The 24,743-nt window shown below is 55.1% G+C and overlaps 2 protein-coding genes across 5 annotated transcripts in view; one reads left to right on the top strand and one right to left on the bottom strand.

Annotated features, from left to right (window-relative positions):
* Positions 1-3,565: 3,565 nt before the first annotated feature.
* Positions 3,566-13,942, top strand: LFNG (LFNG O-fucosylpeptide 3-beta-N-acetylglucosaminyltransferase). The gene is made up of 8 exons (NM_204948.2): positions 3,566-4,031; positions 9,821-9,869; positions 10,559-10,658; positions 10,848-11,001; positions 11,136-11,221; positions 11,492-11,657; positions 12,093-12,178; positions 12,293-13,942. Exons 1-8 carry the CDS (start codon positions 3,648-3,650, stop codon positions 12,357-12,359), a joined length of 1,092 nt encoding a protein of 363 aa, NP_990279.1. The 5' UTR covers positions 3,566-3,647; the 3' UTR covers positions 12,360-13,942.
* A 3,877-nt stretch (positions 13,943-17,819) lies between these two features.
* TTYH3 (tweety family member 3) overlaps positions 17,820-24,743 on the bottom strand; it is a 70,163-nt gene continuing 63,239 nt past the window's right edge. For 3 of the 4 annotated variants that reach the window (XM_015294355.4, XM_015294354.4, XM_015294353.4), the window contains one exon: positions 17,820-23,592. In XM_015294355.4, the coding sequence (XP_015149841.1) occupies positions 23,577-23,592 (16 nt within the window). In that variant the 3' untranslated portion in view covers positions 17,820-23,576. The remainder of the gene's footprint in view (positions 23,593-24,743) is intronic. The other variant, XR_003077701.3, reaches the window with a different exon arrangement.

The raw sequence follows: 24,743 nt of genomic DNA on the forward strand, positions 1-24,743 counted from the left end.
TTCATCTCCCCCCTGCCCAGCTGAATGGTGAGCATCAGGAGCTATGCTGACCGCCCTCCTGTGCCCCCGCCTTTCTTCCACTGTGTCCATGGGTCCTCAAATCCTTCCCAGCAATGGGGCCTTGGTCTGGGGGCAGCGGGATTGGAAATGGCTCTGGTGGGAGAAGAATGTGGGATGGAGATGAGGGGGGGACTGTCCCCTCCCGCCACCACCAAAGCCCGAAATTCTTAGACCTGAAGGAGTCACCACCAAATTCCATTCAACTGACAGAAAAGAAATCAAATCCTTTTAAAGAGAGCCCACTTTCCCCACAAGAATGCTCCCCCAGCCTTTTGTTGCAGGGCTCTGCTTTCCCCCAGCAGCTCGGAGGAAGCTGCTCCAATACATTAACCAGTTTAACTCACTCGTGACCCCCCCTGCCCGCCACACAATGGGGCTCTTCGCCCGCTTTTTCCCCCTCTCCCTTTCAGGATCTAAATCCCCTGCTGTTCCCCGCTCGCTGCCTCTCTCACTCAACCTTTCTCAGGCCTCTGCTTCAGCCCAGGGAAATAATAACGCTTTGCATTTCTATAGACCCCCGGCCCCATGGGATCTCAGCGCTCCCTGAGCACATCGACCTGTTCCCAAAACCCGAGGGGACCCGAGGGGTAAGGGAGAAGCCTTTGGGTCTGGGGCTGTGGAGGGGTCATGGGGTTCAGATTGGTTCTTTGGAGCTGGAGAAGGTTGAAGACAGACAGGGATGGAGACAGAGACAGCTCAGCACCCACAGTCTGGGGACCGCCAACGCTAGAGATGGAGACAGCTCAGCATTCACCAATGGCACTGCCCTACAATGAGGTGGGGAGGTTTTATGTTCACAGAGAAGTTAAGAAACCCCAATACGTGACCAAAAAATGAGTCCTGCCTTGGGTCTGAATGGCACTAGCCATTCCCTGGTGCACACAATGGGAAGTTAACCAAACGCAGGCTGGCGGCACAGAACTCTGCCGTGGGACACTGCCGGCTTCCTACCAGTAATTGATGCAGAGTCTCCTTTGTGCTGTCAGAAAATCCCAGAAAGAAAAAAAAAATGGGTGGGGAATGGGGTGGGCAGCAGCAACGTGGCTCCCAGCCGCCCTCCTCCTCCTCCTCCTCCTCCATTGCACATCCCAATGCACGGAGCCAAACTCCGTTAAGTTCCCACAACACCACGATCATGGTGAAGTCTGTGTCCAACAAAGCTTTTAACCCTTGTTTTGATAAAATGTCAATGCAATCCACAGCTCCAGTGCTGCGCTTCTCCCTGATGACCCGAACACTTTATTATGGGGGATTTATTTACCCTTTTTAACAGCCCCAAGAAGCTGTGAGCTTCTTAGGGACCACCTATTGAGCACTGGGGTCAGGCTGTGGCAGAGGAGGTGATGCAGAGGGTTTAAACCAATTTAAAGAAACCTAATCCTGTGGTGTGGCTGAAAGAGAGATGGCCCACACCAGCCCCTGCCCTGGGTTGGTGGGGGGTGAATGCAGCCAGGGAAAATCAATGTGGGGTTTTGGTGGGGTTAATTTGCAGTGGGACAGAGCTGGTGTGGTGCCTCTGCCTGCTGTGTGGCTGCTCAGTTTGGTTACTGCCCTGTGCGGTTCCCATGGGGACCTCTCATCTCTTCACCCCATCACCCTGTCCCTGTGGGTACCACTCATCCCATTGCCTCATTGCCTTGTCCCTATGAGTACCACTCATCCCATTGCCCTGTTGCCTTGTCCCCAGGCTGCAGACATCCCCATGCTGGGTGAGGGCTGAGCCAGGAGGCCAGATGCTCGGAGAGGAAGCCTGCGGGGACACAGCTGATCCCTGGGGAGCTGCGCTCCAGTGGGACGGTGCCAACAAAAGAAAGGCTTTCTCCAGCACTGCAGCATGCCAGCCCAGGAATGAGATAAGGACTGGCCCCAGGGAACCCTTTTGCCAGTGGCACTGTGGCTTTCAGCCCCTGGTGCAGTGTTCTGGGTGCACAGAGCCCACATTGTCAGCCACCCCATGGCACCGACCGGGACCCCAACATCTGCCTGTGGCACGTGTCCCCAGCCACCCTGGGGCTGCCAGCAGCTGTCGGGGGACAAGTGTGTGTCCTCCCCTTTTGGCTCCTGGAGAAAGGCACTCTTTCTTTGCTCAGGGTTTTGCTGCTCGGGCTTTTCAGCTGCCTCTCGAGCTGCAGTTGCTGTGCCATCGGGTTGGAGACAAAAGGAGATGAGGAAAAGAAAACAGAGGCTCAAAGGCTGGGCTTCTGCAATAGTGGGAAGTGGCAAGTGTGGGATTTGGTTCCTGTGTTTGTAGGGTCCAACTGCTTTTTTTCTTCCTTCCCTTCATTATGGGACACTTCTTTGGCAGGACGGGTCCCTCCTCAGCTACAGGTAGTGCCATACAATTCCAAAGCTGTGCCCACAGTCTCCCGCAGCACTTTTGGCTGTGGGTACAGTGTTGGAGGGCTGAGCAGGGAGATACATATCCCAAAAGCAGGGGAAGGCCAATGCTGGGGCTTGCCTGAGGAAGCAGCCTCCCTGCTTCGTCCTGCCTGGTATTATAGCATTGTTTATGCAGTGCCAGAGATGAATGGAGCACGTGACGGCAGGAAAAATGCGAGTTGGACAAGGGCCCTGCCCAAAAATGCGGCAGCCCCTGATTATGGCATTGCAGAGCAGCCCAGGCCCAACCCCAAATCTGCCTCCCTGCAGCAGACGCGGTGGGAAAGAAAACCCCAAGACCGGGATAAGGGGGGAAAGAGGCCCTGCCATTGGTGTCAGTAAAATAGCAGGTTGGTGGCACAGCCCAGAGCGGCTCTCAGCCCAGCGTTCCCTTTCAGCCCCCACTTCTCTTTGGGAACACAGCATCTCAGCGGCACAGCATCACTGCCATGGCTGGCAGCCGTGGGGGCACCTCAATAGGGTTCATTTTCAGCCAGCATTGTGGGACTGCCCATCACATGGGTTCCATAGCACACTGCATAGGGTCAGCCAGATCCACCCGAGCAGGGGGTGTCGGGCTTCCTTCTGAAGCTGGCACTTGGTGGAAGCAAGAGAAGTGCTGCTTGATTTTTTCTTTTTTATTGTTTTTTTTTAAGCCAGTCCGAATGTTGGTCAGGCTGAGCAGTGCTCTGCTGGACACAGCTCTGTGAGAGGCTTAGGGAAATTCTGCTCGTCTGCAAGTAGGGATCACGGTGCTCCCACCCCACACCTCAGCAGGAAGGGAAGGGAAGCGGGCGGCACTCCCACCTACCAGAAGGGGACACGGGCGGATCCACGCAAGACGTGACCTGGGCAACGAGCAGCTGGAGCGGGGCAGGCAGTGAGAGGGGCTGGGGATGGGGATGGAGATGGAGATGGAGATGGAGATGGAGATGGAGATGGGGATGGGGATGGGGATGGGGATGGGGATGGGGATGGGGATGGGGATGGGGATGGGGATGGGGATGCGCATACGGATGGGGCTCTGCCCACGCCCCGCGGCCACGAGTGGGGGCGGTGCCGGCGCCGGTCCCTCCCCGGGCGGGGCGGGGGCAGTTTAAAGGCGGCGGCGGCGGCGCGGTGGGGGACGGCGGAGGTGCGGACGGAACGCGGCCGGTGGCGGCGCGGAGCGGGGCCGGGCGGCGGAGGTGGCAGCGAGGAGGAGGAGGATGCTGAAGAGCTGCGGGAGGAAGCTGCTCCTGTCCCTCGTGGGCTCCATGTTCACCTGCCTGCTGGTGCTCATGGTGGAGCCGCCGGGCAGGCCGGGGCTGGCTCGGGGAGAGGCCGGTGGGGCTCAGCGGGCGCTGCAGAGCCTGGGGGCGGCCCGGGCGGCGGGGCAGGGGGCTCCGGGCCTCCGCAGCTTCGCCGATTACTTCGGGCGGCTGAGCCGGGCACGCCGCGAACTGCCCGCCGCCCCGCCGAGCCCCCCGCGGCCGCCAGCCGAGGACATCACCCCCCGCGACGTCTTCATCGCCGTCAAAACCACCAAGAAGTTCCACAAAGCGCGGCTGGAGCTGCTGCTCGACACCTGGATCTCCCGCAACCGCGACATGGTAAGGTCGCGCCCGGCAGGTGCCAACGGGACCGCGCCGTTGTTGCCTCCTCTTTGCGCTCCCTCGGGGTCACCGGGGGGTTTCGAGGCGGGGTTGGTGGTTTTCGGGGGGGGGGGGGGAGAGATGCGGGGTGGATGTGGGAAGAGGGAGCGACGGAAGGAGCTCACCGAGCGGTCAGACCCCCAGAACTCTGAGCTCGGAGGTCCCGCGGAGGGTTCCTCGCCTTGAGCTCCTTTCCCCTGGGGAAACTGAGGCACGGCGCGGGGCAGCCCACCCTCCCCTCCCCCCGGGGCCGTGCCAGGAGCTGGGCAGCACTGGGAGCTCCGGCAGCGGGTAGCAGCCCTACATCCCCCGGCACACCGCCGTCTGCACGGGCTGCCCCTCTCGCTGTCCTTCAAGTACTGAAACCAAACTTACAAGAAAAAAAAAAAGCATTTCCTTAGGAAATGTGCCTGGCCATCTGCTCTTGAGACACTTTTCCTAGCCGTAGGCAGCTTCCCGAGCCAGTGAAGCCCGGTCCTAACCTCCCCATCCGACTGTCTTCACGTGTTTCCTCCTGCCCCGGAGCTCCGCTTCTCGCTGTTTGTCGGAAGCCCGAAGTGGCGGCGGGTGGGACCGACGTGTCCCTGCCTCCTTCCTCGGCTGCGTCGGGCCCTGCCCGCTGCCCCGAGCACCACCGATTATTTTCCCTTTAATTTCTTTTACCGCGTTTTATCCCCTGGGGATCTTTTCCCTCTTTCTGCTCGGGGTTTGGCAGCGGCTCTGCCTCCCTCCTCGGTGCGGTTATTTAATGGAAACCTCTATTATGCTCCGCTGTCACTGCGAAGGGGGTGGAGAGCGGTGGGGGGGAGGGAGGGAACGAACGCTCTTTGAGCACCTACAGTTGATCCTGGGAATGGCTGCTCTTCTCGCCCCCCGCCCCCCCTCCAGTGAGCTCCGGCTTTCTTCTGGGGTTTTTTTTGTTTTGTTTTGCTCCGTTTGTCCGTTTGGATTCCCAGAGCCCCGCGCCTCGGCTCTCACGCTGTCCCCCTGGGCACGCTAACAAAGCCCCTTTTCTCCCGGCGCAGAGAAAAGGCTTCGCAGCCTCTTGTGTGGCACTTTCCATGGGAACGGGGGAGCCGGAGCCGGCCGTGTCCAGGTCAGGTTGCCTAGAGATGAGGGCCACGAAGCCAGGGGGGCTGCAGCCCGTGAGGTGCCCGCCCGACAGCCGCGCGCTGAGTGATGGCCCTTGTGTGGCACTTGAGGACGAGGGGCTGTGAGAGCCGGCGGCACCGCCAGCTCCTGCGGGGACATCCCGTGCTGCTGCCCCAACCTCCGCCTTTGGGAATCTTTAGGGCTCCTCCAGGCTTGGGGTCGCCCTGGGCTCCTTCAGATTTGGGGACGTGTTTTGGTGTCGGTGCATTACAGCTCGTCTCCATCACTCCCGCGTAGCCTCCCGGCTGTGGAGGAGTGTTTGTGCCCTGTGGTTTGTGGTGGGCTCCAACGTCTCTCTGGCTCTGAGTCAGGCCTGGCTCACCCCATCTCACTCTGTGTGTGCGCTGAGGGGAAGTTCCTTCCCTGGGGCAGCATCTCTCTCCCCCTCCCAACCTCCTTCTCTGCAAGAAGGGGTTAGATCTGGCAGGTATCTCCAGCCTTCCCCTGGCAGATAGGGGGAATAGCTATTGTGTTCCTCCTGGTCGCCCTTTGTTCTGCCTACAATAGGCCCCGCTTCCTGTGCTCTGGCCCATTGCACTGCGGTGCTCTCAGGGCAGCGGGCACCCCTTCTCCTTCCTGCCTCTCTCTACACAGAGGGCAGAACCCTATTGGCAGCGCAGCCAGGGCTGGGGACAGACAGCCCTGGGGAAGAGCTATGGGGTTTTCCCATCCTTGCTTTGGGGGGCATTCCCAGTTGTCTCAGCATTGTATCCTTAGGATGTTGGAGTGCAGCCTGAGGAAAATGCACTTGAAAGAGAAGAGGGAGGAAAGTGGCCTTTATGCAGAAATCCTGGAGCCAGCGAGCCCAAACCATCTAAAAAACCATCTAAAAAGCCATCCAAACCCACTGTTTCCTGCCATAGCAGGATTGCTTAAGAAACATCCCAGTCCTGGGGCACACAGGGCAGCAGGTGCTCAGCACACGCCATGTTGCCACAGGGAGCCAGGGCAGGGCTGGCCCCACATTGCAATCCCATCCCACCTGCGTGGGAGCTGCTCGCTTCCCCCAGCAAAGTGTGATAATTGCGGGCTTTGAAAAATTCCTGCTCCTGGCACAGAGGAATGCATTTGCCTTCCGGACAGCACGCTCTTCTGGTGGTAGAGCCCAGATTTCTTTAGCACCTTGGCCAGAGTTCCCATCCTGGGGGAGAAGCACACGTGTCCCAGTTAGATGCCCACTGGGGCTCTGGCACAGCTGGGGTGGGGTGGTGTTAGTGCCAAACCTGGTCCTGCTGGGTGCCACCAGTCCTGGGGTGTGCTGAGCCCAGCTAAGCTCAGTGCATGTGTGCGCGTCCCTCCCTTTGCAGCCCCTGTGGGTTTTTCTTTAGGGAGAGGTTTGAGCAGTGCCACAGGCACTGTCTGGGCCGTTAATTGCCCGCCCATAACGATGCCGCCGTCCTTGTCAATAAGAGTGTGGCGTGCGTGTAGCGCCAGGCGGGAGGGCGGGGGACCCTGGCTGCACAATGAGCTCATTGTTTGTGCAGAGGTTATTAAAAAATTATAGCATTTAAAATTACAGTGGAGGATTCTTCCTCCTTACTGCAAGGAGCCGGGGGGAGGAAGGGCCCTCAGCCTCTTGCCAGGGTGGTGCTCTGCAGGGCTGAGCCCTGCAACCCCTGTGCCAGCCTAGAGCCTGTCTGGACATGGAGATGGTGACAGGGACAGTACCACTGTGCTGCTCTGAACCCAGCAAAGTGAGCTGCTGCTTCTCTCCTCCTATGGGGGGGGGGGGGGGGGGGAAGAGGTGCAGCCCCCCTGGGTGCAAGAGTAGGGGCTGGAGGGAGCTCCTAGCACAGGGAAGTGAGATGTGGAGAGGGTGCAGGGTTGGTGCACTATGGGGTCACGGGGCTGAGGTTCCCCTTTTTGCAGGGGGAAGGTGGGCTGGGTGTGATGTGTCATCTTTGCCAGCCCTTCTGGAGCACTGTGCAATGTGGCAAGAAGAGGAAGGCTGCCTGCCCCCAGCTCTGCCCGGCACATAGGATGCTCTGCACAGCTCAGAGCAAACCCACGAGCTCACCCAGCAGAGGGGAAATGAGTCACTGTGAAAGGAGAAATGGAGGGGGGGGGGGGGGGGGGGTGGCAAAACCTAAAGAAACACTGTCCCCAGGGGAGAGGTGGCGACGGCGGCTGGGGGACTCCGGCCCTGTGCACACAGATTGGGGCTGACACATCCCTTGGCTGCAGGGACACTTGGGGTACCTCTATGTGGGGCCGGGCGCAGCGGGGGCAGCTATTGTTCGGCGGGGCTTTGGCATCCTGTGTTTCTTGAAGTTGCACTTTTGAGAACAATGAGGTTTCCTGCGAGTGCCGGGGCAGGGGCTTTGGGCAGGCAGTGTGCCGCCAGCGGGCCCTTCCTCCCCTCTGCTCCCCTGGAAAATTAACTGTATGGGGATGTGAGAGGTCTTGGACCCGTTCAGCACCACAGTGGAGAATGGGGGGCATGTTGGCCTGGAGTTGGTGTTGAGTGGGTGATGGCTTAGGGCTGCTGTGTCACATCCCACTGTGGATTGGGGCTGGGGCTTTCATTGGGTTGTAGCTCTGTGGGGTGCTCATTGTGATGGCACTAATTCTGCTCTAGGGTGCTGGGCTGTGCAGCTCTGGCCACGTTTCACCCAGTCTCAGCCAAACATAGACCAGCACAGCCCCCCAGCTCAGTGATTGTGTCCCACCTGTGTCTTCTTCCCCATCCTCGATCTGTAGGGCCAGGACCCTGTGCTGTCAGGATGGGGCTTCTTCCCCATCATGTGGGGATGGGTGCTCTGGTCCCTCTCCTTTCCTGGCCCTGCTGACAGCTCCTGGTCCAGGAGCTGTACAGGAAGGTCACAGCTTGCCTGTAACAAATGCAGACAAATCAATGAAGAAAGTGAGAGAGGTTGTAACGATCTTGGCTTTAATTGAAATTCTTGGCTGGGTCCTGGCAGTGGGAGGTGAAGAACCCTCCTTGCAGCAGGGCTGTGTGCCCCACCATGGGGAACCCCGCAGGGATGTGCAGGGAAGGGGTTGGGAGGAGGATGTCTTGGTGGGGTGAGGACTGGGTGAGGGCGAGCAATAAACAATGGTCCCCATGGCCTATTTATAGAGGAGCGCTCTGTGGGGTTATTTTTGGAGCTGTGCGGTGGCACAGATGGCTCTTCTGATCTAATGCAGCAAACGTGTTCTGTCTCAGAGGCTGTGTGCCCTGGGAGGTGGGTGCTGAGGGGATGTTCCAGCCCCAGCACCTCGAGGTGTGTGCATCCCTGAGAGCCCTTTCTGATCCCCAGCCCAGTGCTGGTGGGTTCGTGTCCCCATCCCACACTGAAACCCTTTGCTCGAGGCCATGCTGATGGATCTTGGGTTGGCCTTTGTCTCCCCAAACCCAGGGGTGCCCAGCAGGTGTGTGGCTGTGCGTTTGTGAAAATTTGCCTTCCCACTTTTACTCTTCCCTCTTCAAGCCCCAAGGGTCACTTGCAGCCCAGTGCCCCCCTTCAGCAGTTCCCAGCTCTCCCCTCTGCCGGGTTAACCAGCGCAGCTGTATGCTAATGACCACCGCTGCCCACTTAACTCTGCTCTGCTGAGTAAAGTCAGCCCTGCACCCTGCTATTGTGCAGACCCCGCTCCCTCCCCACATAACCCACAAAACCCCCACACGCCGCTGGGGCCGGCTGCCTGCGGGGTGGCACCGAGTTTCCAGCTCACTTGGAATTCATCATCCCGTGTCCCCCTCCCACCACCTCCTGCCTTCCCCCCCAGCCCTTTTGTCTTTCTTCTTCTGCCCTTTTGTACACGTCTGGTTTGTAATAGCGCTTGGCAGCTGGCTGTGGTTCCTCTCCTCCAGCTTTGTTTGCCGCGCGCTGATTGATCGCAATGCCTTTCCCGCTCCCCTATTCTCTGCTCCTCACCCTTCCCCAAATGCGGGGCAGACAGCAGCCCCCGGCCCCTCCTTTCCCGGGTGACATATGCCAGGAATTAGCTGTGTAAATAGAAGAGTGCAGCCGGGTGGGCAGTGGGTAACAGGAGGCAGTGTCCTCTGTTGGGCTGCCAGTGGGCACCCACGGGTGCCAACACCCTGCGGGCATTGCCCAGGGAGGTTGTGGGTGCCCCCGACCTGGAGACAATTCATGGGGCTGTGAGCAACCTGATTGAGAGGGAGGTGTCCCTGCCTATAGCAGGGGATTGGAACTAGATGATCTTAAAGGTCCTTTCCAACCCAAACCATCCTATGATTGTGCAAGCGGCCGGGGCTGTTGACGCAGGTGGGGATGAGGGCAAACACACCTGGCCAGCTGCTTTGGCATTGCCGTCTGTGCATGTTGGTTGTTCCAGATGAGGTCTGAAGTCCCCGCTTGGATGGAGCTGTTGGCTGCTCCTGCCCTGTGCTGTCCCCAAATCTCACATGGGTGCTGGTGGAATGCTCCCGGCTGCTGCTTCCCTGTGGGATGTGCTGGGAAGGGGCTGTGCTTTGCAAACTTCTCCATCCAAGACTGAGAGCATCATGGGGACTGCTTTGGGTTTTAGCCAGGAGGGAGAACTTACTTATCATGGGGATGCTGGGCCATGGCCAGAGCCCTGCTGTCTCAGCCCTTTGGTCCTCAAAGGTGCCTCGTCTTTTCTTTCAGACCTTCATCTTCACGGATGGGGAGGATGAGGAGCTGAAGAAGCAAGCACGTGAGTCCCTTTGTGTGCGTGGGCTGAGCGCGCGGTGCCTGGGGCTGTGCTGGAGTCCTGCCCAGCACCCCCAACCAGGGGAATGCCAAAAAAAAAACCCCCACAAAGGTCGAAATGCTGCAGTGTAGACACGGGGTTTTATGGGGACGTGGAGCTGGCAGCCGCTCCCCGGGGTTGGGGTCAGCTCAGCCTATTCTCCCCATGCAAATGACTCCTTTTCAGGCCGGGAAGCAATTCCCTTTGAGCTGGGCAAGCAAATAACAGGTGGCCACTGTGGGAAAAAGCAGTGGGAACAGAGCGAGGTTTTGGCTGTCACATCCTGGGTGGAGAAGCTGGGCCATGGGCATCCCTTCCTGCCCCTCCATACATCCCCTGCCCTTGCACCCAGGGTGGCTGGGGCACATCCCCCAGGGTGATGTAGGGGGGTTGTACATAGCCCTGGGGCATGGCTCAACCCCATTCCATCTGCCTCCCCTGCTCACCCTATGCTTTATCTCACGTTGATCCAAAAGCCATTCTTCCCCCAAATTTGTCCTTTATCCCAAACAATGTGGTGCAGAGACCACTGGGCATCACGGATACCCTTGGGATCCCTCCCATCACACCTGTGGTGCGCACAGTGAAGCATCCATATTTGAGGGAGCGGGATGCCCCAGCACTGGACTTTAACCCCGTGTCTCTTCCCTCAGGAAATGTCATCAATACCAACTGCTCGGCTGCACACAGCCGCCAGGCCCTGTCCTGCAAGATGGCTGTGGAGTACGACAAGTTCATCGAGTCTGGGAGAAAGTAAGGAGTGCCTGGGTCTGCCTGGAGGGGGTCAGGGCTGTAACTCATCATGGGGTTGCATTCTGGGGGTTGTAATTCATCGTGGGGTTTGCATTATTTGGGGCCATAATTCATCATGGGGTCAGGGCAGCCCTGGAAGGGCAGGGAGCTGCCCCAGCCTGATGGGACACGGTTGTGCTGATGCCACAGGTGGTTCTGCCATGTGGATGATGACAACTACGTGAACGTGAGGACGCTGGTGAAGCTGCTCTCCAGCTATCCCCACACGCAGGACATCTACATCGGGAAGCCCAGCCTGGACAGACCCATCCAGGCCACAGAGAGGATCAGCGAGAACAAGATGGTGAGGGGGGCACATGATGGGGGGACCACGAGGCGTCATCACTCCATGGCATTGGAGGGAGGTTGGGTTTAATTTGGGCTGGGCTTTACTTCAGCAGGAGGTGGTCTCATTGCCTTTGCTCCCCTCTCTCGCAGCACCCTGTGCATTTCTGGTTTGCCACGGGAGGAGCAGGGTTTTGTATCAGCCGAGGGCTGGCGCTGAAGATGAGCCCTTGGGCCAGGTAAGAGCGTTGGCATTGCTCTTCCATAGGGACTCAGCATGGTTCCAACGGGGCACAGAAGAGCGACAACACCTTTAGGGACGCTTGAACGTGTCCTACCACTTTGCTCTCTTTGCCTTGATGGGGTTTTCTGCAGGGGCTTGGAAACAAGCTGGGAAGCACCTCCATTTCCCCCAAACCTAATTGCTTTCTAGTCAGAGCCTGGAGTCCATGGGGTGCCCATATTCCACTGGGCTTTGCTTCTCTGCAGCTCCTTTTGTCTCCCCACAGTGGGGGTCACTTCATGAGCACCGCGGAGAAGATCCGCCTGCCCGATGACTGCACCATTGGCTACATCATCGAGTCCGTGCTGGGCGTGAAGCTTATCCGCAGCAACCTCTTCCACTCTCACTTGGAGAACCTCCACCAGGTGCCCAAGACAGAGATCCACAAGCAGGTAACCCTGCCCTGATGGCCCTGGGATGGACGGAGAGGTTGGGATGAACAGCGCCTTTGTATGGTTTTACCCATTGGGAATTGGGCATGCAATGGGATTTTTGGGATCCTGGAGTAAGGCCCCATCTGAGCAGGGGTGGTCTGGACTGAGCTCTGGTCTGGGTTGCTGAGCACATGTCCTCAACCAAGTGCCCTACAGCAAGGATTTCATCCAGGGTTTGTTGGTTGAGTTCCCTTTAGAGAGGTCACCTTATTCTTGTCAAGCAAAATGGGTATCCCAGCTAAGGTATGATAGATGTGCTTCCGAACAATCAGTGGAGAGGGAGAGACCCCTTAGCCATCCCAGCAGCAGGACCAGGGGTGAATTTTGCAGCCCTCAATTGATCCCCATGGCTGCACCACCAGCTGTTTGACCCCCCCCGCGTTGTTCCCCCAGGTGACACTAAGCTATGGCATGTTTGAAAACAAGCGCAACTCCATCCACATGAAGGGAGCCTTCTCCGTGGAGGAGGACCCATCCAGGTGAGATGTGGGGGGGGTCCCATCCTGCTCCCCCCCAGCAGGAGCTCCCTTGGGGGCTGTGCCACCGTGTGGCCATCACTGCTACTTGTTCAGCATCCCCCTTCTCCTCTGCAGGTTTCGCTCTGTGCACTGCCTGCTGTACCCCGACACGCCGTGGTGCCCTTCCAACGTGGTGTACTAGGAGACAAGTGTCCCCTCCCAACCTCGTCCCGAATCTCCCCGGTATCCGACGGGTGTGCGGGACCTGCGTGCGTGCAGGTGTGTCGGTCCTCTGGACGGACCTCGTTGCTGTGGTATTGCACAGTGTGTGTGTACTGAAGGCTGCTGTGCGGCCCTTTGTCCCCTGCCCACCCTGCCCTGCCTGGGGACGGCGAGCGGGGACGGGTCCTGAGCACTTAACCCCAGGGCATGGGGTGAGCCCCTGCCCGCCGGCAGCCCCGCGCCATGCGTGGGGAGCGCAGCTCCGCGTCCCCCCGCCTTGCTTTGCTTGATTTCCTTCCAGATGTTGGTTTGTTTTTTGGTGTGTTTGCCTCCCCTCCGACCCCCAACTCTACCCTCTTCCTCTTTCCTAGCTCCCAAATCTCAGCATCGAGGCTCCGGCTCCTTGGTCAGGGTCACAGTTTTACACTCTCTCATTCCTCCATGGCCACGGCAAATGCAAAGCCCAGTGCCAGCATTCGCACCATTCCCCGGAGCCCCCTACATCCTGCTGAAATGTTTTCAGCGGTGTAAATCTATGCACTATTTATAGAGACCAACTTAAAGACTTTCTATAAATACGGGGAGAAGAGGGAGGAGGGCTTTTCCGGAGCTGTGTGTGCACAGCGCTGTGGTGTCTCCCCTGTTGTCTCCTCCGGGGCTGAGCACAGACACCCCACACCCTGGCACATAGCGCTTGGGGGAGCCTTGTGGTTGTCCTCATATCTATGGGGCTGGAACATCCTCCTGCAGGTGGGTGCTGCTGGGGGCTGGAGCACCTGGGATGCTTGTGTGTATGTGGTGTTTCCCAACCTGGCATTGCTCTCCGGTGCAATGGGAGAGTGATGGGCACCCTAAAAACACAGGTGCCCCTCCCAAGCACTGTCATATGTTGTCCCATCACTCTCCTGGGGAACCTAAGAGTGGGATCCCACCTTCCCAGGTACAGCTGGAGCAAAACCAGTTTGGGAAACGCTGCCTGGGAGCAATGTTTGCCGTGAGCCAAAGATGAATGTAACCCATTGCAACGAGGGTTGGGGACTCCATGTTCCCCATATCCCTCTCTCTGTGTCCCCTTGTGGGGGGGACCAGCGGGCAGAGCTGGAGCTGAGCATTTCCAACCCGAAGCTGAGTGAAAATGGCCCATAATGGGTGCGTTGTACATATGTTATTGCGCCAGTATTTTTTTTACTGTGCCTTTTTATAGAAAGAAAAAGAAAAAAAAAAAACAACAACAAAGCTCAACATGGAGAATTATGTAGATTTTAAGATGCTTTTTATACGTTTTCTGTGGATCGGAAAAGAAGAAAAAGACAAACGACCTTCTGATAATCTGTTTAAGAAAGAGAAAAAGAGAAAAAATTGCGTTGTCTTGTAACTATCACTTACCTTAATTTATATGTTCCAGTATCTGGAACGCCACTCTGTGCTTTTTGTAAGTAGGATGTGTCTCGAGGTGGTAGCTGTGGGATGGGGAACTGGGGTGGGCAGTGCGTTCTCAGGGACGTGAACCCATTCACTGCCACCGTCACCAATAAAGCAGCTTTGGGCTGACCCCCGTCCTGCTCCCGGCTCCGTGTCTCTGTGTGCTGCGCTGTGCGGGTGTTCTATCTGTTCTCACGGGTACCGACCCACGGAGCGGGGGTCATCTCCTCCTTCCCGGCCCCAAAAGGCTCTATTGGGGTTTAACACCTCGGGAAGGGCTTTTCCCAGGCTCGGGGCTGGGAGCGGAGGTGTGAGCCGGCTGTTGGCACGGAGGTGTGAAGAGCTGCAGGCTGACGGCCGCGTGGGAAGGCTGCGGGAGGCTGCAAGGAGAGCCCCTTCTTTACAGCACCAGCCATAGGAAAGAGCCCTCAGTGAGCTGTAGGGACAGCATCACATATGCCCCCCCCCCCTCCCCACTTCCTCCCCCAGCGCTGTTTGTGCTCAACCCGAGCGGCTTTCATCTGCGAGTCATCTTCTCCTTCCTCTGTCCCCCGCCTTCCTCTCCACCCTTTTTGTCTCGAGCCGCACTTACTTTCCAGTTTCACTCAAACTTCTCAGTTATCGATGCTAAAAATACACCCTGGCAGGAAGTCAGCGTGTGCTAAACCACCCCCCCGACACACCCCCGCAGCCCCAGGATGAAGGAAGAGCCCCCAGATGGCCCTTTATTGGGGCGATGTGGGCAGAGAGGCTCCAGGAACCCCCGGGACAGCCCCTTTCTGCACTGTGCCTTCCCTTGGCTGTCCCAGTGGGGCACCCAGGGTAGCCCAGCACCCATTTCCAGCAAAACCCCAGCTGTGTGCTGCTCTCCCTCCTCTTCTTGCAATGGGGGAGGCCCAGCACAGGGTTGGGGCTGCCAGGAGTTGGGGGGTGGGCTGCACAGCGCCTGGAGGGGGGGGGGAAACACCAACATATAGGAACAGAAATAATATATATATATATAAAATAAATGAAAGCACCCAGTGTGCCCTGGGGAGCAGCGCGGGCAGAACAGAGCAGCCTCTCCCTCTTCACTCGTGGGCTGGAAAGTAAATAAATAAATGCATTAATAAATAAAAGGGCAATGAGGCCCGGCCCTGCTGCTCTCACATACTTGGCGGGCACATCGGGACAACCCGCTTTCATCTGCACTGCTGTGGGACGGTGTGGGACGTCCTGTTTATACCCTCACTGCCGACAACTCTGTGCCTTTCAGAGGGTGTGAGGGGACAAACCGGGCTGGTGGGGACACGGCTGCTGTGGAGGGACCTCTGCTGTGACACCGCTGTGCCCCAGGGATGCAGCAGCACCGGGCTGGAGGCTCTCCCAGCCCTGCAGGGAGGATTGCAGTGCTGAGGGCAGGGAGGAAGGCTCTGCGTTAGTCATTTTTGCTGCTCTCTCTCATCCCCCCCTCCAAACACACACCCTTTTTTTTTTTTTTAATTTGCATTTGGGTCACTTCATGTGCTGGGCTTTGTGTGAATTCGCTGCTTTCCCAGCTGCTGGTGGCGCAGGGGGACTTGTGTTAGCGCTGCAGTAGGACAAGCACTGCTCCTGGCAGCAGCCCCGGCGAGAAATATTTGTGAATCGGGACGGGAGGGGTGGCAGGAGATGGGGAAACTTGTGTGAATCCTCTCCAAGCTCCACTTCCAGCCAGCAAACTGGGAATGCCTGTGGGAAATGAAGATAAAAGCGGATGAATCACAGGACTTGAGCAACGCACGCATCGATTCCTATTCATCCGTCCATCCATCCATCCATCCATCCATCCATCCATCCATCCATCCATCCATCACCCACCCACTTGTCTATCTACTTGGGCTGGACATTGCCCATCAGAGCCTGTCAATGGGACAGCTGCCCCCAAAGCAGCCCCTGCGTCTCCCACCTCCCCCTGAACATTTTCGCTGTTTCCCACACTTCATCCCTTGCAGATGATTTAAAAAAATAACACTCCCAAGCCCTCCAAAGTGTGTTTTTCTCTTCCTGCCTCCTAAGAGCAGCCGTGTCCCTGTCAAAACCAATTCCCTTCCCTCCCCTGGCCCCAGCTCCTGGCCCCCGGCTGCTTCTGGTTTGCCTCAGCCGAGCGCTGCGCTCCTGCAGCCACAGTGTGAGCCAAGAGCGGAGGAGGAGGCGCACGGGAGATGAATTGAGCATCTTAAACACAGCTGGGAGCACTTCCCACGGCACTGCTGGACAAAGCTGTGGTCCCACTGTAAAGCTCCACTATATGGCTCTACTATATAGCCCTGCTGTATGGCCCCGCTGTGCAACCCTGCTATACAGTCCTGCCTCTATTGAGGGGTCAGCGCTGGGTTTGTGCTTGCCCCCATTAGGCGCAGGGGATCACAGTGACAGTGCAGGTGATGCTCCAGTCATGTCTCACCGACAGTCTTGTGCTTTTCAGAGCCAACACATGAAGGACAAGCAGAGCATGGATGCACTGCGGCCAGTACAGGCACTGACTCACCCCAAACTGTACTCAGGACTGTGAGCACCTATCAGACTGGCAGACACAAGTCATCTTGTCATGGGGAGCTTTTTGGACAGGCGCTGTTCCATCCCATCCCATCCCATCCCATCCCATCCCATCCCATCCCATCCCATCCCATCCCAATCCCCCAGCAGCTGCGTTCAGATCATCTGAATGATGATTTATGGGGTAAGAGAATCCCATGCCGTGCTGTTCGGCTGGTGGGAAAAGGAAGGGGGGCGGGAGCAGAGCCGCTCATCGCTACATCTGCAACACCTCTTAGGTCCCTGCACAGCTGGGAGGGATTAACGGCCCGTCCCGAGCGCTGAGCGGGGATCTCACCGTGGTCACTGCGAGGAGCGCATCCTGCGGGCTGCTGTGCCCCACGGAGCCGGCTGGGGGGGCACAGCTCTGCAGCTCGCACTGCTGCCTGCTCGCTCCTCATGTGGCTGCCTCCGCCTCAAACCCTTCCGATTGCCGAGTGCAGGACTTCAGCATCCCCACGCGGTCACACAGATCTGGTTCTCCCCGTTCGGGCTTTGAGCTTTGCGATCCTGTCCGGTCCCTGCGGGAGGGGGGGCCGTGCTGCAAGGCGCGAGGTGCTGCAGGCAGGATCGCAGAGGGGCAGGACGCAATTTCGGCTGCCTGCTGCCCTCCCTGGGCTGGGGAACAGGGAAACCGGAGCCCTGGCAAGGAGAGCGCACAAAGACGTTTGAAAGCATCTCCCCAGGGCATCCCTCTGTGCCTTATCTGCAAGGATGGAGATCTAACGGACCACTACTGAAGGCTGAGCAGAGGGTGAGGTTCATCCAAACACGTTCCTCACGCTCCCCACCATCATGCAGGCACCAGCCCCGCCTCGACCCACGCAAGTGAGCGAAGCCTGCCGGGTACGGCCGGCTGCCAGCACTGGGAAAGGGCACAGGCTGCTCCCATCCCTGGGAGGGTCACCACCTGGTACAGTATTCACCTGCTGACTGCCGGGGCTTCATTTTCCCTCCTCCCATCAGCTGCCCGTGGCTGCTCCCAGCCGGGTTTAATCAGCGCGGGGCAGGGCATGGAAGACACAAGTGCTTCTTTTAAGGGGGTAAAAAGGAGAGGCAAATCTGTCAATAATTAATGAAGGGAGGAAAACCGGTTTCTGGTGGGTTCACATCGGGGTGAAAGGGGCAGCAAAAAGCCATCGGTGTTTCTGCACCACACCAGTGGCCTCACAACGCACACAGCACATCAGTAAGTACTGCATTAACAGAGCTAAAGCCCCACCGAAGGATGCCAGCCCACCCCAGCGGCCTCCAAAGCAGCGGTGTCACACAGCGGCGCCATATGGGGGGCATCAGCTCCTGGTGAGGCGGTACCCATCCAACCAGGCACTTCTCCTCCCCCCCCCAACAGCGATCTCACAGCCGTACTGCCCGCCCTCAGCCCATGGGGACACCGCAAAGCACGAGAGGTACCAACCATGCAGGCAGGTTTGTGAGCAGCGCGAATCAATAAGTAGGAACGGTGGTTTTATATCGTTTATTTTTAAAACATGAAACCCAAGCTGAATAGAAACCACAGAAATTACATTTAGGGTTGTTTTTTTGTTTTTTTTTTTTTTTTTTAGTATTTGCAAACCAAAAAGTTACAGTAAAAAATAGCTACATTACAATCAATAGAACTACAGAATTAAAAGTAAAGATACAAAAATGGGCTCAATCCTCTTTAACCCTCACAATTTAAAAACATTTTGGGTAAGTGCAGGAACACTCCAAAGGAACTAGCAGGTCCAAAGTTTAAAAAAAAAAAAATTATATATATTTATATATTATATATGTATATAAAGTGGTGTGATATACAACCATTATGGTTAAGAAGAAAAACAGAAAAGTTACAAAAAGGCCAGGAACGTGTTCGTCTTTAGGTTTCTGTGCACAGTGTCCAAGAAAAGAACTGCCCTCTGAATGATGCGACTACGACTCGTGGGGCTGCCCACTACTAAGGGACCTGAGGCACGCGATGCAGCAGCGGAGCACCCGGACCCGACGTGGAGGACAACAAATGGAACGAAGCTGTTTGGGGAGCCCAGGGCCCCCCCCGGGGCAGAGGCTGCTGGAGAAGTCTCCGTGTGAGATTGGAGGAGGAAGAGGAAGGAAGGAGTTTGGAATTGCATAGCGAGGAGCGATGTGGTATCGAATACGCAGAGCACCTAAGAGCTTCATGCTACAGTTCTCCTCTTCTGGAAAGGAGTGTTTGGAACGTTCTGGTTGCATGGCCTTTTATGTTCTGCTTTGGGGCCGGGAGAGCACCGGGGAGCTCCAGGCTCCATGACAGCCCTTCTCTTGGGCAATGCTCACCGGGGGGGCTCAGCCGGGGACCACACCGTTCCCCCCAAAGCACAGACTGCTCATTAGCCATCCAGGCACTGCCACCAACACAGCTGATGCTTCTGCTGGACCTCTTGGAAGGAGTGGAGAAGCCACCTGTAGCTCCCACCACTCCCACACCCCCCATCACTTCTGGAAAAGGAGAGCAGTTGGTGCTAGCAGAACCCACCTGGTTAGAGGACAGTCTCAGCCCTGCCAGGCCCCATCTCTCAAGGTGTGAGATCTACTCCTCAGAATCTGCCAGAGGGCTTTTCCCCTCCCAGCCCAAGATGTTCAGTGGGTTACACTGACTGGTTTCGGGGGGAAGATGTTGGCTTCTCCTTGCTCCCTGTGTAGGAAGTGCTGCAAAGACCCCTCCCCACCTAAGGAGAAACCCACCTAACCCAAGCCTGTGTCAGGCAGGGTGGCTACAACCAACAAGCCACAACACTTCCCTCCTCTTCAGAGGGCTCAGCGCGTGATTTCTGCTGCTGCTAGAAGGAAATGATAGGACCAGAAGTTAAACATGGATTTATCCATATGGGGATCTGTACCTTGCTCATATAGGTACCCACTCACTCCTGCCTGCTAACACCTGGCAGCACCCAGAGTTCTCATGAGCGATGGCTAAGCAGCCCCCTGAGTAAGCATTTACTCTCAGAAAGGCCAAACTTTTCGTGTGAACACAACATATTTTTTAGGGAACAGCTATGGAAATCCTGACTTAGGAATCATTGAAATCCTCATGCACTGCGTCCTCCTCAAAGCACTCACATGAACATCCTTGCATCTTGGCTGAGATGACTGTACACGGAAAATTAACAGCTATCAAATGGAGAAAACTTAAAAAGGACAGGAGGGGAAGGGAGCACTCCATCCTTCACATTTGGATACATGGATGCACGCTAAAAACCTTAGCTTGAACCCTTTTATCAGCACATAAAATGAACTCAGTTTAATAATACATACAGGATACAAACACTACAGTTATATTCCCAAGACAGCACAAGAAATTCACAGCCAAGTCTTGATTCGATTTCCTTTACAATTACAATGCAGTCTTGAACACTGGACACGAGAGTCCAACATGCTATTTACATTTCACATTGTGGAGATGTTCGTGTGCTTGGAAGAGTTCTCAGTTTCAAAAGAAAAAGTCATTCACACGTGATGATGTGGTGGAAATAAACCAAGCCAACCAGACAAGCCAATGACCACATTTGTGCTTCTGAAAAAGTAACATGAAGTGCCTTCAGCGATGCAGTCGCCTCCAGCTGGACGAGCCTCCCTCCTTCCGCAGTCAGTGAGGTGTCCAGAGGCCAATCTCAGCTCCCCTGAATTCTGGACCCCTTTGTCAGCAACCAGTAACATGATAAATGTTCTGATAAGGTCAGCTGGGACACACCAAGCGATATGGCCTGGGCATTTTTGTCACATTAAGAACAAGGACACGCAATGGAAGAGAGAGAAATCTCTACAGCTTTCCCTCCTACAGCTCGAAGAGTTTGGGCTCCCTCGACCATGAATGCCATCTAGAACAGATGAGTCTTTGCCAGATAGCACCTGCTGTTCGCTCGAGAGGGAGGCACAGAGTCTGGGAGATCTTGGCTTCTGAGAGTCCCCTCCTCAGACAAAATGTGACCATATGGATGAGACTGATTGCGTCGCAGCCATAGGAATAGGCAAAGGCCATCTGTTCTTCAGCAGATCTACTCAGACCAGCCTGCAGAAATGCCATGCTGTTGCTCAAGGTTCCAGTAAAAAACAAAAAAAGAAGAAAAAAAAACAAAAAAAAAGAAGAAAAAAAGAAAAAGTAATAACAATACTAAAGGAAAACCAAACCATTTGTCTGTGTTTCCTATCCAGCGCTCTGCACAGCATGCAGCGGGGCAGCAGAGTTCCAGGATGCTTTACAAAAGTGCAATATCCATGTCAAGTAAAGGAAGTGCTGGCTGGACAAAAGTACACAGCTCACACTGCAGTCATGTTATGCTGGCCTCCGGAGAGCAAAATGTCATCTCCAAAACATTCTTTCCAGTTATATTTTGAAGTCAGAGAGCGCATATCTCCACATCTGTGCCTTGCTGCAAGCCCCAAGAGTTGTCAGAAGTTGTTGTGGGTGGTAAGGGTGGCTGTGCCGAACCTTGGAAAGAAGCAAGTCAAGGTGGCTGCTGCATCAGATGCTGCAAACAAGAGGCACAGGCTTCCCCATTACCCCTGCTGCGGCAGGCAGTGCCACTGTGACAACTCAGATGCAGCCCCTCCCAAAGTGCAGTCACACACCGTTCCAGATGCATTCTGTACACGGCAGAGGCAATATACAGAAGCACCTGTCTTCACAGGGCTCCCCACGCCCTCCAGCTTCCAGAACGTTTGCCTTCAGGGAGTAGGATCAGGCCACAGATTTAGGGCAGCCCCCCTAGAAATGATAGCCTAAGTAGCAATCTGGACACATGCTTGCAGGGACAGAACAATTTGGCCTTAATTAAGATTGTATACATCTTGCTTCTTTCTTCCAAGAAAGGGGAAGGTTCTGCTGCCCCCGGATAGCAATTCCACACTTTGGACCCTGCAAGTTAAGCATGCCACATGCTCTACTCCTTGGGTTTTCTGGTAGGCTTTAGGACAGGTTGGAAAATCTGGTACTCGTGAGCCACAGTGTCCCCCCATACACCCTGCAGCACTCTCCCTGCCCTTGTTATTTGATAACACCGAGGTATGTGTGAAGCCCATCAAACGTGTCTGAAAGGCCTACTCAGTCCTGAGCAAGAAAATCCTGCTTCCAGAGATTTACGGTGAAGTTTTCTCCCAAATCTCATCCTGTGATGCCTCTTCTTCCCTTTCTTTCTCATCCCTTTCAAGGGTAAAAGCTGGCCTGTATCTTTTTCAGTCTGTTAGTGGTTTATCTCCTTGTGAGGAGCACAAAGCTCGCTTTGCACACAGCTGGTCCCCATTCACAGCAAATGCCATCATCTCAGCTACCTGCGAGGAGCAATTCTTACCTCACTGCAAGAAGGCAACTGACTTGAGGAAAGGCAGATCGGTAGATTTTGCGCCTCGTACAGCAAACGTGGGATCAACAGACCCTGAGTCTGAACGTTACGGAGGTGAAGATGAACTGCCTCTGCCAATGGCTCAGCTCCAGTTTGAGGGATATTTCCCACTCCGTTTCTTCTGCCAGTTACTTCATGCCACGCTCAGCAGCTGCACTAAGATGCCCCTGCTCAGAGGTAAAACAAACAAAAGAAACCACGAAGGAACATCATAGTTTCCCTGCTGGAAGGCCATTACTCTACAGTACTACCAGCCCCTCATGAGGCAGACTCCTCTTCCAGTAGGAAGCTGCCAGTGCCTGTTGGAGCACTGCTCTTCAGTGGGAAGTACAGCACCAGTGGAGGATGTTGCCCTTTGCAGGCACCCAGCTGCCCTTTTGCAAGCTTTGTTCTGCCTCGTAGCTAGAAAAATGCCTACATGTGCCTTAATACGGTCAGATAGAGGTTAGCAATGTGCCTTGAAAAACAAAAACAAAGAGAATAAAAATGTTCTGACAGTCACGACGTTATCCAGATGGCGTTTGGGCTTCTGTTTCTGAAGCACAGAGGATATACTGATGATCTTGTGAGTTTGTTAGGATTGAGGCTCCAAAAAACCTCTGTCAGTGCCAGTTCAGCAACCCTGTGCTGTAAATGGTGATAAAAAAAAAAAAGAAAACAAGAAGAAAGTCCAGCAGAGTTCACAGGTCACTCCTGCAGGGAGAGCTTGCGTTTACTCTAAATCCATCGGTGCTTGTAGCCCCTCTTGTTTTCACAAGCTGACTGTCCCATAAGACTTAGCATCAGAGAGCTGAAACTCTTTAGTGCAAAAATCCCCACCACAAAGTCTTTTCCTGGAAAAGTTTGGCACCAAGTGGGTGGTGGCTGGCTCTGGTTTGATCTGTGTCAGCCTGATAAAGGCAGCACCCTGCTGCAGAATGCCATCTGCAAGTACCTGGGCTTCCCTGATGGAGCAGAGAGGTCAGGTTCAGAGCAATGGACAGGGAAGTTAAATGGTGCTGGGATCCTCTGCTCCTCCTCGAGAATTCACATGCTAGCTACAGTGGGAAAGAAAAAGGCATTTTCTTAGTGGTTTAAAAAAGGTGTTATCAGGGTAGTGGAGTGGGTTTTTTTTCCTAGAACAGGACCACAGGCTCCCAAATTACAGTGGATATGCAGTGACATCGAGAGGCAGGGGGTTCCCTTCCCCCACACAGGGCACTGGACCAGGGGACTCCCACCACCATGCCGTGTTGCGCATCAACTCAGCTTCCCCTGGTTGCACGTTGTCACAGCCACCGAGCCTCTGCCTCTTCAGCATGTGACAGACTGAGCAGCTCTGCTGATCCCTCAGCAGAAGATCTACCGCCATCTTTCACCACATCCCTGTGGGGAACTGAAGGAGAAAAAAATGCGGGCAGAAGATATTCCCCAATGTTTTCTACCAGGTTACTCCAACAAAGCTGGCCCCAGGCAGGCGGAGCCCAGGGCAGGCAGGTAATCTCTCAGCCGCTTTGCCCTCACACGCTTGCTCTCTCTTGTACATCAGGTACAACAAAGTGAAGGCTTGAATTCAAAAGGGGCTTCCACTCCGGTGGGCAGGTACGAGGTTGGAGGGGTGTTCCGAGCTGGAGAAACAGAAGGAGCTGCACTGGATTTGGGGCAGAACAGCAGGATTGTTCTACGAGGACAGCACAGGGGCACAGCAGTTGGCACGTTGTTTTGTCTGACTGCACATGTGGGTTTTTGTTGCTGTTGTTTTTTGTTGGTTTTTATCGTGTTGCTGTTTTTCTTTTTCTTTTGCTTTTTCTTTTTTGCTTTTGCATCTTAATGCACACTGCCAGCATCTGGACGAGGTTGGTTGGTGGCGAGGTATTTGGCTCTCATGCTGGAGGTGTACTGGAGGAAAACAAGACAAGAAAACAACAAACAAACAAAGAAACAGAACAGAGAAGTCAGAACGAATAATGTTAGAACAGAACAACAGATTGCAATCACTTCCCAGCACAACATAAGCAGTATTTGCTGCGTACCAAGGAGCTGCTGGCTTGGTCTGACAAGGAGAGCTTCACACATCACTGTGTAGAGCAACACACAGGTATAGCCTGCTGCAAGGATGCTGGCCAGGTCAGTGCACATGGGCTAATGATTTATCCAAGCTCTCTATAGAGGAGGAAGTCCTACAGTTATTGAGTCAAAATGTGCCATATTTCACTTGGGAGAAGAAAGGGAAATGGAAATGATACAGATGTAAAAACCCACCTCACGCCTTCGTCCTCTTTTAGTTGCGTTGCCTCTTTCAACCATGCCAGAAAAGGAGGTTGAAAAGAAAATGGGTGTAAAGTTCATTGCATTTCTCTGCAATGAGGTCATCAGAAGATTGCATGCACCACAAATGGACACTTTGAAAGGAAAGTGTGGAAGAAGGAATCCCTGTGAACAATTTATGCCTGAGAAAGAACAGACCCCACCAGACTGGAAACAGGCTGCCATCCAACAAGACATTAGCTATCTAATAGCAATCAGGTGGTTAATTATCCACCATGGCACGGGATCCAGCCTGTGAACCATGAAGCAGTAGACAAGACTTCAGCTTGGGGGTGAGAAAAGAAGCTCACAGAGGTGTCTTTGGCTTGGGGGTTGTTCTATAGTTTTTTTATTCAAAGCAAGGTAATCCCAAACAGCTCCCAGAGGCTACCGAGATAACATGCCATCCAGCTTTGGATACTGAGCTGAAAAGCATGCAAATACAGTGCAGTAAGAAGGAGAGACTCTTCCTCTTTGTGTCAGCGTGTTCAGTGCTTTGATCGTGGCCATGTTAGTGCTTCTGGGATTCAGCTACCACGATATTCCAAACCAAGCAATGAGGACAGGTGCTTTTCCCTCTTTTTAATACCAGCAGGAGCTTGAATAATTCTGTAACATTCACATCTTACTTCCCAAGAGTGCTCTTCAGCATACTGACTTATTATCACCTTTAAAACTGTACCACATAAAATAGCCAGTTAAGCTGGCAAAGAGACAACGGGAAGGCAGTTCCACACCAGGAG

Source organism: Gallus gallus, chromosome 14 (assembly GCF_016699485.2).
Source record: "Gallus gallus isolate bGalGal1 chromosome 14, bGalGal1.mat.broiler.GRCg7b, whole genome shotgun sequence".
Taxonomy (NCBI): Eukaryota; Metazoa; Chordata; class Aves; order Galliformes; family Phasianidae; genus Gallus; species Gallus gallus.